The sequence below is a fragment of the Trachurus trachurus genome (assembly GCF_905171665.1).
Source record: "Trachurus trachurus genome assembly, chromosome: 21".
NCBI lineage: Eukaryota > Metazoa > Chordata > Actinopteri > Carangiformes > Carangidae > Trachurus > Trachurus trachurus.
The window spans coordinates 16,481,140-16,495,005 of NC_139899.1; the positions used below are offsets into that span (position 1 = coordinate 16,481,140).

The following is a 13,866-nucleotide window of genomic DNA, read 5'->3' on the forward strand; positions in this document are numbered from 1 at the left end:
AAGTATTTTGTATATTTGGGAGAGTATAATGAAATAAGTCATTTCTGCCAGCAGTTCACATTACCTCCCAATGGTTAAGAACCATAATCCCAATAGCATTTTGAATTCTATCACACATACAGTCGGAAATGTTATTGCTTGATTATAGTGTTCCTCTCCCTCTGCAAAGTTATTGTATTTATGCATTTTGCACATGAATCGGAAGAGAAGTTGAGCACTATGTACAATTACACTGCTATTCAAACCCAGCTACAAGAACCAAAGCTATTTGCTACAATAAAAACACACAAACAACTCGGAGCACCGTTTGACGCGATACCTGTCTGTCACAAAAAAACACAATACTAAAGCAGCGTAATTGGAAAAGCTTTCCTTTTACTCTCCAAAATAAGACTCAAATAAGTGTCGAATTGTGTCTCGCTGTTCTTTTCCCAAAATTTGCTTCAAATAATCTTTAAACCACAAGTAACAACTCGTATTGAGCCTGTGCTGCAGAGATGTTTTTACCTCAGCAAATCAAAGCCACAAGAAGGCTTACTTTTTTGCATCAGTGTCTGTGTGTTTTTAATTTTCAAACTACAGACTGAAGCAATCTCTCCAGATTCACTGAGAGAGCTGTCAAAGGTCCGGCTCTTTCTTCTACCAGCACCACAACAGTTTGTTGACAAAGTCGGCCTCATATCGAGGTGGTCAGTTGAAATGACATTGTGGACAGTGTCATTCATGCTCAGCAGCCACACCACCTCTCTCTCTCTCTCCCTCCCTCTCTCCCTCCTCTAACCTGCTGAGCTGCCGGGAGGATCGCCCACTGATGGCAGCTTTTATCTGCAACGGCCAGAAGATCCATGCCTCTTCCTGTTACGAGGCAATGGCACTTTGTCAAGCAAGACAAAGTTATCCTCCTGGCTCTGACACCAGACAGTCGCCCTCCGTTTCTCAATACATTTCCATCTGTGGTGCGATTTGCATCATAAAGGCTTAAGGCAAGTCATAAGAAAAAGAGAAGAAGAAGAAGAAAAAATCAACCAGGGAATAAATCCAGTAAAAAAAAAAAAAAAAGTCCTGGTGAATAAACATTCCTGAATCTCCACTAAAAGCTAAAAAAAATAATAAATCAAGGAGCTCACATTTCTCAAATCTGCCACACTTCACAACTGGAAAAACCACGATTCTCGATGCAGATTGTCCCAGAGGTCTGTGTATCATAGATTTCATTCCTGCAGGGGAGCAAAGATTATTACAATATTCAGATTACCGAGCAGGGGAAATTAATTGGACTAATTAACATACAAGTAAATGATGATACCGTTAACACATTTCATTAACTCAAACTGTCATTCTATGTTCCTGGTGCACTTGGTATTGCATTACAATGAATTGGATTCATTAAATTATGCAAATGAAAGGAACGACAAAACGGACGTGTCCTTTTTAACGTTATAGGCCACATTTCCTGACTCGTTTTCAGTAAATGGACCAAGAGTCAAAAAGCATGTGCTTTTCACTCTGCCTCACCAGATAAATCTTTTCATAGACCTTCATTTTAATGATGTTCACAGGCTCTACAACCAGGTAGGCTATAATACATTTCAAATGCCTCATTCTGCCTTAATTTGCAGAAAAATAGCAACAATACCTAATTAGTAAAATGTCCCACTTGGCCCAAGAGGTACAGACAATGATTTAGCAAGCGTGTGTTGATAATATCAGCTTCATATATCAGAAATATTAAACAATTACTACTTTTTAACAAATGATAGTGCGAAAATGAAGACAGAGCAGCTTATTTAATAAGTTTCCCTTCTGTTTTACTCAAATATACATCTACCCTGATCATAAAGACAAGGAGCTTCCTCTTAGGTGGGGATTGTTCAAAGTCATGAGACTGTACTTTGTTCTCCGGCAGCAGCAGAATATGTTCCTGACATTTCTGTGTGACATTAACTTGTGGTTAATTGAGGGTCCACACCTCTTGTTGGCCTCAGTGACTTCTGTCTTAATCTTAGCAACAGCTATAAGGGGAAGGTCAAGGGGTCAAACATACCTCTCATCCTGCTCCCTTGGCTGTAGTGACATCTACTGGACTACTAACCCAAAGTGTGAGCCCTGTGGGGGGACAGCGAGGCTCCTGGCTGCATGTCACGTCTTCAAATATGAAAGAAAACAAAAGGTTTCAAGTGCATGGAAAAATGCAAACTTGTCTTACATTAAGTGGTTTTAGTTTGAAAATCTGGCTGGCTTTAAAAAAGCAGACATGGTTGCAACCAAGATATATTAAAGAAAATAATCTTGAAATAAAAAGAACCAAAAACCAAAGGAAATTCAAGTGTAACAGAAATGTTTATATTGATGTTATATTGACATACTTTTACAGAAGATTTGATTGAGGATAAAACTTCAGTGTTAAGTATATAATAAGAAGACGATGTTTGAGTGTTTGAGAAGCATCTTGTTATCTGACTTGAAGGCCTAAGTGTAATCTCCTGGAGAGGACCACATGGCAGAGGGGGGAAACAATTCTCCGTTCGGTGTGTATCCATGTAACGACTCAACATTTGAGGGGACGGGGGTAAAATAAAAAGGAACAAAACAAAAAATAAAAACATAAGAAAAAACATAATTGACAAAGAAGAGGCAAATGCAGCATACGGTAAATTAAAAGAATCAACACAAAGACAGAAACAATGTACATTTACTGACAATGCATATAAAGCAGTGTCTCGGGAAGAATACAAAACATTTTTTTTATACAAAAGGATCAACAACAAACATGATGAACATGATGAGAACAGTACTGTTAAAAGAGTACCGCTTTTGGTAATAGACACAGATTTTTCAACTGCATGACAGGTCTGATGGAGCAAAATACTGGTGAATGATTCTGCAAAGCTGTTTCCACAACAGGGGTTTTCCTTATCTTAAAAAAAAAAAAAAGACAAAAAGAAAAAATACAAGGTATGATTTCAACAAGCATAGGTAACATGGTGACAGCTTAATTTACCCCAGCTTTTGGTCCATCAAATTACATTTCTTCACAACACCCCGCCATGGTCCACGAAGCTACAGGGGTGATTCACTTCACTCATATGACACAGTCACAAGTCACCCTGAGTTTGTAGTCAAATTTGGCAATTACCTTCAAAAAAATGGCTTTTTCTCTTCATATTACAAGACAAGTTCGGTTTTGTTTAGGTTTTTTTTTGTTTTGAAGTCCTCCAAAACAGGTTTGACAAAAACACGTTTGAACCACATGTAATGGAGCCTTACGAAATATTTTGGACTTTTAATATCACAAATGCAATTTCTATGTAAAGTCTGATATAAATAGCAGTTCAGTCAAAATATTTAATAAGCAAATAATGTGTATCATATCAACAGTAAATGTCCAAGAGGAATTACAATACAAAAATTTGATTGTTTTTCATTTTCACCTGCAAAATGTAGTCGGTGTGAGCAAAGTTATTCTTAGAAATAAAGGGGAAGCAGGCCTTGCTAATCTGCAAAGTGACTGACTGACTGACTGCAAGTATAACAGTGAAAAATATATATAACATTAAAAAATTTGCATGGATATAAGCAATAACATCACTTCAGCTGGATAAAATGATCTCTGGCGAGAGATTTTGTCTTTGCTGACAGTAAATACGGATCAAACCTTGCTTACCATGGACATCATCAGAGAATACCATCAACAAAAGATGAGGAGAGAATCGCTCAACTTACCAATAATTTTTCCATGAGAAACACATTATTAACAAATAAGTAGATTCAAAACAAAATGGCATCCTACATTTTTCAACTACACAATATTGTACAAAATAAGGCATTTCCTTGTGTGTTTACTGCAATGTCTTTTTCTCCTTTATCTTCTTTCAGTCTCCAGCGCTAGCTGTTCCTCAGTGAAAACTGAGCACGGACATGGACTGACTATTTCTGTGTTAAAATATATATATATATTTATAATTTTAGTTTTTCTTCAAAACTTGAATAAAAATGCAGGTAGGAGTATACAGTATGAGAGAGTTTGCAGAAGTTCATAAGTGGAGTGTAAATCACTCCATGACTTCACTGGCCGCTACCGTGACGAGCTGGAGAGGGATCTCTGCATTGGCCAGGATGTCCTGGGCGGCGCTGGAGCCCTGCTGGATGTTGGTGAGGATGAGGGTGGTCCCGCCTGCCGTGGTGATGATACTGTCTGAGGACCCCGCCGATTCCATCGAGGCCACCACTGAGCCGCCAGAGTTCACACCTTTTTTGTTCTGATGAGTTTTAATGTGCTTCGCCAGGTGGTCGCTCCGCATGAAGCGCTTGGAACATTCTGGGCAGACAAACTTCTTCTCTCCTGCCAGAGAGAAAATAGAGTTTGAGAGATAGTTTGACGGTGAATACATCTGGGGCGGGTCAAAAACATGCCATCTATCTGGAGGATATGCTTCACAAGTAGGGAGATACGTTTAAGCCAGTGGCACAAGAGTTCAATGTGCTTGTTTCAAGAATAAAATGAAAGAAAATGAAGATGTAACGTAAAAAAAAAGAGGCAAAACTGTCACTTAAATCCAAGATATATATTTTTTATTTGTATCTGTGCGCTGTTGGTCACTGGTAACTGCTGTATGACCAGCAGTCAAAGATGAATGCCGACCTTTCCCCTACAAAAACAATAGATGCGTTTAGAGCGTGTGTGAGCTCATGGTTAAAGACTGTAATTATTGAGGGATATTGTGTAAAATTTAAAACAAATCATGTGAGCTGAGAGATGGCTGTGTCCAGACTCAACAGAGCCATCAGATAAAAATAAAAGCAAAAAGCTACAGCTGACTCCAGTGATCTCTTGAAATGTTTTTGTTATATAATCTGATGTTAACAAATCTTGCAAATGACGGTGCAGAACAAACCGTTTTAAACAAACTCAACTGGAAAATTAGCACCAAGTCTGTGAAATCTGGATGTTTTTATTTTTTACAACGGTCTTCAAACGTAACCTGACATTTTACATGGAAATCCAGGAGGGGGGTGGGAGAGAGGGGCAAATGCAGTTACTTCTTACATGACTCACACTTTGCGGGGCACAAATTAACACATTTTACTGATGTTTCCCTGATGTGCAAACACTGAGGGAGCAAAAAAAAAAAAAAAAAGGGCACCTGTGTGTGTTCTCCTGTGTCTCTGCAGCTCATCGCTGCGTGTGAACCTCTTCCCACAGAACATCCAGCTGCAGACAAAAGGTCGCTCCCCTGAATGCCAGCGCAGGTGTGCTCGCAGGTGCGACGTCTTTCCGTATACTTTCCCACAGCCCGCAATGTGGCAGATGTGCTGCTTCTTTTTCCCCATGCTGGATCCTCTGATAAAGACATGCACCGATAGTTAGAGTTCCTCCGTAGGTACGAGTGAAGATTTTGAAGAGAAAACAATCAATAGCGCTCACTCACCTCCCTCCCGACTCTTTACAGTTGGGGCAAGTACACGCCACTCTGCGCAGCCTCTTGCCCTCCTGACCTAACTGATCGTCCTCGTCCACCAGCCGGACGCGAAGGTGGGACAGGTCGCTCGTGTTCAAGGTGGAGTCGGTGCTGAGCTGCCAGTCCCCTGTGTCTGGCTCTTCCTTTATCTGAATGTCTGAAAATGAAATGTGTACGTTAATAACAACACAAGCTTCAGGTAATTACACACCGAAAAGCCCGAACAGTGAGAGGTGTTTCATAATGGTGCGTGACTGACACATGGCAGCACAATTCACAGGTAAGACTCGTATTAAGCACAGTAATAAAATAATTAGCTGATTGACAGAAAACGTATCAGTGACAATTTTGATAATTAATTAAAAGTACCCTGCGCACCTGTGAGTCCACATGAGTGGCAGAGGGAGATGAATGGACTTTTTTTTTTTTTTTATCAAAAACTTCATTATGATGTTTTGATAGGTATAATTACGCAAACATTCAACATGAAGTGGCTTTAAAGATACAAAAACCACAATGACAACTATAGACAAATAAGTCTGTGCTGTTAATAGGTTTTCCACGATCACGGCTTTGTTGTTCTTCTCCTATTCATGCAACTGTAAATTCAAAAAACTGTGTTATTTGACTGCTGCACAGGCAAATTAAGCAACTGTTGATTTGCATTTTTCCTTTCTTTCTCAACTAAACTATGTGCCGTTTTCACCACACTCCGACTTGTCAAAGTAGGAAAAGCACAGGTGTAATTAACAACATTAAGAGTGGCTCTGCTCTGTCCAAGTGTCTCATTAAGCCGTGACAGTGTGACTGTGAGCCGGCATGAACGATACCAGGACCCCCAAACTGAGGCAGATAAATGGAATTCAGGCATCATTTATTTTATTATTTACACTTGTGCTTTTCTCACTGTGACATGTTAAAATGTCATCTGTGAAATGGGTCTATTAGCTGATAAATTGAAAAAGGCTAAATTAATTTGCAACGAGAATAACTAAAAATTTTAAGAAGACAAATAAATTTGATAGACTGACAGATAGACCTGATCAGGGGCCAGGGACGTCACGATGAAGTGGGCCCCTTTGAGCAGCACAGATTTAAATTCTCTTTCATCATATTAGTGCAATGACTAAGTATGAAAGAATATTTTTAAGATGCTAAACACAGACCCTACTCCAGCATGTCAAATTGGCATGATCTTTAAATGAAAACGTTAGAAAAAAAGACCATTAAGTAAACCTATGTCCAAGTTAAAGATGACATAGAAAAAACAGAAAAAACAAGGGTACTCGCAACTCTGCAGGACTCAGCAGTGAAGGTGTGCTCTTCGTCAGACCAACGTCTGACGAAGAGCACACCTTCACTGCTCGAAACGTACGTCACTACAATAAATTGATACGCTGAGTCCTGCAGAGTTGCGAGTATCCTTGTTTTTTCTATTTGGCCTTTTTTGTACTCTGCACCTGCCCTCGCTGGTGTGATGTGCGTTTCTACTCTGGTTTGTTCCAAGTTAAAGATGACCCCACACATTCACCGTGAGTGAAAACACCTGTGTGACTTTCAATCTGTCTCCTGTGTGTATTCTGATGTTAAAAAACAGAGCTGCTCTACCTCCAGGGTTGTCCGTGTTTCCTTCCTGCTGGCCCACCGAGTTGACCGTCACTGTCTGAAGGTTGGGGATCTGTCCTGTGGCGATGCTGACCGGATTGGATCCCAGCGACAGGGTCTGGACCGGAGCCAGGGTGATCTGCTGGGGCGGCGTGGTGGGCAGCTGGAGGTTCTGCAGGTTCTGCACTCCTTGCACCTGAAAGGTCTGCCACTGTATCTGCCCCGACGGCGTGACCGTCTGCGCTTGGATGATGAAGGTTCCCGGGTTGATCAGCTGCACGTTCTGCAGGCTCTGCCCCGACTGCATCACTTGGCCGTTGGTGGTTTGAACGGGCACCTGCTGCAGCTGGATGATGGGCTGGGCCGAGGACACCTGGATGCTCTGCTCCTGGTGTTGGTGGATGAAGCCCTCGTGGAGACCGGAGCTGGAGTCGGCTTGTTCCGACGACAGCGAAGACTCTTGCGTGAGCAGACCTGATTCGTTTGTTGCAACATGCAGCTGAGAGGAAGACGTCGGCACAAAGATCTCAGGATTTGCATTCGAGTCGTTGACCGATATTGTCTGTGAGAGGTGGTCATCTGTCTTCACCTGACTCTCCGAGCCGTCGACCGGCTGACTGGCCATAATTAGCTGGCCGTCAGCGGTGACCCCTGTTGCTATAGTCTGAGCTCCGGAAAGGCCCAGCGAGTCCAAGTCCACACTGTTAATAGGAACAAACGTTATGTTCCCGGGCAAACCCACAGGCACATTAGTAACAACCTGACCCTGGTTGTTGAAGGTGGAGCTGCCGATAGAAACCCCCTGGATCTGCTGGACGTTACCAGTCTGTGACATGAGGTTCTGGTTGTTACTAAGGATGTTTGCAGATGTGACACTGAGACTCTGGCTACCGTCAGGCAAGATCTGAATCTGCCCCGTGGCGTCCTGAGTCAGAGTTGCTCCTTCCACGGCAGATGTGGAGAAGCTCAGCTGTCCATCTGCTGTCTGAATATGAGGGATAACTTGGTACTGAATGTTAGGCACTGTGTTGGCATTGGAGGCGGCCGTTCCCGACGTCACGAAGATCGGTTGACTTTGTAAGCTCTGCAGAGGAAGAACGTATTGTCCATTTGACGTCAATATTCCTTGACTTTGGATCTGTATCATCCCAGATTCATCCTTTGCTGCTGTTGTGGGTGTTAGCACTTCCCATCTATCAGTCCCAGTATAATGAGCAGATGGATCAGATGTCTGGAAAAGAAAATGAGTGACATAATAAAACCCACCTGTTGTTAAGGAAACAGATTAAGCAATCCAAAGCTGTTGCAAAGACATCTAGTTGCTGTAAAGCCTGCTTTTTAAATTCACAGAACAGCTCACACAGTCAGCATTAGAAATATTCAGAGGCGAGAAGCAAAATGAGCAAAAGCTACTGGATCAGTAGAAGCTAAAGGGGAGAAGAAATGAAGAATTTTGTTTTATTTCCTGTGAACCTATGGTTACATTGTTTCTGTCTTTTAGTTCTAGTCTGCTTAAGGTTGACACTGATTTATTGTGAATCATAACAAATAAAGAGTTGTAAACCTCAAGTCACAACAGATGTCTGACAGCAACAGCTCAGTCAGCTGGCTGTCATCCTGCAGTGCATCACAAGTGCTACACAGATACACAGGGGAAATGTTATGGCCTGCGGAAGTTTATGTTATACCTAAATGCACATAAAGGTTTTATTTATCTACTTTTCAGGCATTTGCAGTGCATTTGTTTGATTTTGAAAGACAGTTTCTTATCAGTCAAAATTAACCACAGCATCTGGGTGAACACATCCCAGGAATAGTGTTGATAAACAGATGGAAACCTCTGAGTTTCTTCCTTGTAGAGATATCACTGCCATTCTACTACACTGTACAGCTGTAATTAAGTGTCTGTTAACTATCCAACACAAACTCAGCTCCACTATTCAAATTGAAAGCCTTAAAGTGGATCTCCTTGTTTAATTTCCAAAACAAAACACATACTGCAGTCTGAACATATGTGAAGAATACGTGTTGTTTTATGAAGAGCATCCTGTTGACAAAAACATGAATAACAAGATGTTAAAATCCTGATTCTGATTTGAGTTTGAGTTACGTATAAAACAACAACAGTCGGATTTCACCTTGCCCTACATCAACTTAACTTTCATTGTTGCAATTGTGGTTCATATGGTGGTAAATGTTGCAGTTTTATCAACATAACTCTAAGCATTAGAATACCAGCAGGGTAAAATACATCAACTATGGAAAGTCTCGCTACCCTGATTTTTTCCAGTGATAAATGTATACATAACATACATTTCATTCATAACCCTTACCCTAACTTAACATTTGATAGAGGCCACTATGTTGAAGGACTCGTCACATGGCCATAAAGGTACGGGCGCCTGAACTGGGTCTGTTTCAACATTTAAAATGTCAATATTATGTTCTGCTGTTGATGCCAAAATGCAGTGGCTGCAATTATACCACGAAAGCAAAAAGCAAGCTTAGCTTCACCCCCACCACCAGTTTTGCCCAGCTGTGATTGAGGGCGTCACTTTTGCTGCAGCTGTGTGGGATCATCCAGCAGAGGTGCCGACTTACCACAGCAGCAGCAGCAGCAGCAGCAGCACCTCTGTCCACCTCTGGTGCCGGTGACCCAACCTTAGTGCAGGTGGTTGCTAGCAGGTCGAGGGGGGATGGCTGGGTGTCCTACCCACAATGGGCAAATTTAAAAGGAAGAAAGTGGGTGGCCATTAGTCTGGGGCCACATATTGCAAAACAAAACTTAAGTGTTGGAGTGTGTAACTTTCTTGTCCTGTGTTGAACCCCACAGGCAGCACCTTATGATCTCATCCTGGTAGGAGTCTTACTGTCTGTCACATTAAAAACCCAGCAGAAAGAGGTGGGATTTTGGAAAGCAGCCTGGGAGGAAGTGTTTCCTGAGAGGTTCAAGTCAGGGTACAATACCCCCCCCTGCAAGTTTGAAATGTGTGCACTTCACCGAGCGCCACTCAGTTACTGAAAACGCAGCAGCTCCGTTAAATGAGAGAGTGAAACCTCACCTGGCTGCCTCTGCCGTCCTCCTGATGCTGCTGCAGAAAGTCTCTCTGACTGCTGTCCCCGTCCAAAGCAGCCATATCGTCTGGTTTCATTGGATGTTCTGGTGCTAAGAAGTAAAACAAACAACAACAAAAAAACAAAAAACATAATAGCTTTTACACAGTGTGGTAGGGTGCTGCTGCCGAGGCTAACGTTAGCTAAACAAACCAAGGTGCTCACATAACGTAAATATGTGTAAGTTAACGTCGCTGTAACGCCAGTAAACTTAAAGCTAACGACACAGTCACAACAACCACACGGAGACAAAAGCGACGTAGGCTGGATAATTAGTTAAAGAGAGAGCTTTCACTATGGCTGGTGTGTCCTAAACAGGCTAATGCTAAGTTAGCCCGGCGCTAATTAGCATCATCACCGACAAGGCAGCCGTGTTAGCCTGTTAGCTCGTTAGCCTCCGAGAGTGAAGAGTAAAGACAGATGTTACGTTACCGGTCATTGCGTCACTTGTCGTGAAACGGGAGTCCTGATAGTCACAAGCCACCGGACATGATCGGCGGATTATAGTTATTGTATACGCGAAGCAATAAAGGTGATAACTGTCAGATTTCTTTTGTATTTTGATTGACGGGCGGTGGGAAACACAAAGGGTGGGGCCTGCACTGTTGACTAGTGGGAGTGTTTGCGTCACACACAGGAAATCCCGCCGATCGTCCTCGCAGCTGATTGGTCGATCGCTCCGCGCATCGCGTTCTAACTGGTCAGTCGACCTGTCAATCATCCTTTGTTGGACTCTTCCTGTTTATCATTATGCATTTTCAGTTTTTACAGTATTGGCGTTGATGGTTGATGGGGGGTTACCGTCCGTCCCCAGTGAATTTATTAGACCTGTGTAGAGAAAAGGTTGCTTGTTGTGAAGAATATATTGACACACAAAGATGCAGTCACATTAATTGATACCTGAAATACATGGTATTTATCCACAGCATTGAACCCAGGAGCAATGTGACAAACCATTAAATGTCCTCCTGTCAGATGTCACAATGGTTTTTGTTTTGAGGTACAGTTTAAATGGCTCAGCACATTTTATGAAATTTGATGCTAAACTTGCAACTTCTAGACTGGTAAGTAAATAGGCTAGTTGTTAACGCTAATGTTGGATAGCAATACCAAACCATCTTCTCATATTTGGCACCATTCACACCAGAAATGTCAAATATATATCTTCAAAATACATTTACCCCTCAGTTTTTCAATATGGATCAGACAAACACATTTGCAGATGTTGCATGGAATATAATACGAAAACAGGATGCTATAGCACCCAGTTTGAAACATTTTTGGATTAGACACATATGTCTAATTTAATTTTTAATTGTTAAATCTAAATGTGTATATTTCACTATTCAGAAAGTCCTGTGATATATATATAATTTTATTTATTTATTTATTTTTTACATGTTATGCAAAGCATGTTGCTGTGGCTTTAAAAACTGAATCGGTGACCTGCTGTGCCTGAATGAAAGTAACCAACCACAGAATCTTATAATAACCAAAGACATTTAGTTTTTAATGTGGACCAGTTGAGTCCTGACTGATATCACTACATTTGATTAGATCAGTGTATTCCCTTTAAACAGATTCACTCTGCAATGATCTTTGCTTACATTGTGTTTGAAAACTAACAGCTGCATTGTCTTTTCTTGTGAATTATAAAGTGATCAGCAATTGAGTTTTAAGATGTCTTTTTCCATGATTGCTTGAACAAAAACACACTATCAAGACACAATCTAAGTTTGCATTTGACTGGATTTCTTCCCCTCCATCTGATTGTGCACATTACGACATTGTGAAAGTGCATTGAAATGAGAACCTGCATGCTATTGTACCTGCTCTGTGCCTCTGATGCTATCAGGACCCCACTTCTGAGTATTATTTGTGGTGTGTCAGTTCCTCATAGTGCGCGACCGCAGTGAGGCTATTTCTCTCAACCTTCAATTCAAACTTGGCCCATTACAGCCAGACTACAAAAGCACTTTCCGTGCACTCAGGAGCTCACGGCAGTGAATGGTGGATATTTCCAATCACTCTGCTGTCAATCCAAGTGTCAGGTAAACACAGGCCAATGGAAACAGCTTTAGAAAAACCTTGCAGCTGTGTCTGTCTTACTCCAGGAGTCCTTGGAAACATATCAACAATTTCTACAAAGACCTCCAAGTTAAAGGGAAAAGTCAAATATCCTAAAAGCAACACAAATGCAACACCCTAGAGGACACAGTGGCCTAAACGGCAGATATAAATGCCACGGCGTTTGTCTTCGGACCTGTGAGTGTTGTCTTGAGCAAGAGCTGCAAACAAAGGAAATGAGACTATATTGACAGACCTTGTATTCACCTCATGAGAGGAATCGCTGATAGTCTGCGGAGCAATTACCCAGTGGGAGTTTCAGTACAACTATAAGGAATTCAGTGTGATAGATATGACTGTAAATAGGGGCATCTATGACCTTTCATTGCATGTACACAGACTGTTCAACTTTCAGTACTCGTTTCATTATGGTGGGGAAATGTGATACAAATTTATTATAAAACTATATCTATTAATAGATCTGCATGAAATTATGGATGAGGCTTTTTAAACAAAACAGTGTTATTCAATGCAAGAGCCACTTCTCAATATCCTCAAGGAACGGACGTTGTTGTTGTTGTTGTGGCAGAAATGTGAATGATAAGAGGAGTAACTGAGCGAGTCCACAATGGCTCTGAGTGTTTCAGATTAACATACTGACAGTTGTTTTCATGAAGGCCAGTCCAAGAGAGTGACCCCACGGAGAGAAACTGCCCTGCTGGAGGCACCTTGTGGGACACTGTAAATGGGACCTGAAAGAGAAAATTGAAACTGGTGCTGCATGGGGAAGTGTGGATGGAATATCAAATGTGTGTTATAGACAACTCTGAGGCACTCGAGACAGGAACGATCACACTGCTCTTTGTCTGAGGTACCAAGAATTAACTGTTGGACAAACAAGTGGAAGTCAAAGCCAGGTGCATGGGAGTTTTTATTGTATTTTCAACATCTATATAGGGATGCACATCATAAAAGAGATTTATATGTACACACACACTAATAGACAAAAAAATACAGTCTCCACAGAATGAAAAGAAATAGCTTGTGGTCTGGTTTGTAGGGTGTAGTATGGTATGTGCATAGCAGTGAATACACATTACAAATAATAAATAAAGCATTTGTGTCTACACAATGTGTATGCTGTCCTCTATGCTTTATATAACATGTGCAGTATGCATAGGATGAGTTTGTATTGGTGTTATTGGGTTATTGTATAGTTGTGTGAAGGAACATTCAGAAACATTTAAACATGTTTTGCAAATTAAAACTTTTAAATACTGTGCCTGTTTTAACAAATAATCTGTAACAGCACATAAAAGTTTTTTTTTTTTTTTTTTTTCAGAAATAGCACTTGTTAAAGCTATATTTGTCAACCTTGACTCAGCCTTAAATCAAGTTATGATGAGTTTTTTCAGGCATTTCTTCTTCCAACAACAACAACAACACAACTGATGGAGACAGCAACAAATCAAAGTGCAAAGCTATGTCATTATAGCACGACACAAATGAGGAGGAAACTGTTGCATAAACCGTCACACGTGAACATGAAGTGTTATTTTAGTCAAAGCATGATTCTATATTGATTTCATGTCTGTTCTGTGTATAGTATAGCACAAGTGTC

The 13,866-nt window shown here is 41.2% G+C and overlaps 1 protein-coding gene across 5 annotated transcripts; it reads right to left on the reverse strand.

Moving 5' to 3' along the window:
- Positions 1 to 2,371: 2,371 nt before the first annotated feature.
- On the reverse strand, positions 2,372 to 10,765 carry sp3a (sp3a transcription factor). 5 transcript variants are annotated; one of them, XM_083997401.1, is made up of 7 exons: positions 10,611 to 10,765; positions 10,127 to 10,230; positions 9,669 to 9,764; positions 7,068 to 8,295; positions 5,430 to 5,616; positions 5,145 to 5,341; positions 2,372 to 4,342 (listed from the first exon to the last, which is right to left on the reverse strand). In XM_083997401.1, the coding sequence occupies exons 1-7, from the start codon at positions 10,615 to 10,617 to the stop codon at positions 4,053 to 4,055; spliced, it is 2,109 nt and encodes a 702-aa protein (XP_083853527.1). In that variant the 5' UTR covers positions 10,618 to 10,765; the 3' UTR covers positions 2,372 to 4,052. The 5 variants fall into 5 exon arrangements, with proteins under 5 accessions (XP_083853527.1, XP_083853526.1, XP_083853525.1 ...); XM_083997400.1 differs by having other exon boundaries at positions 9,666 to 9,764; XM_083997399.1 differs by having other exon boundaries at positions 9,669 to 9,773.
- Positions 10,766 to 13,866: the final 3,101 nt, after the last annotated feature.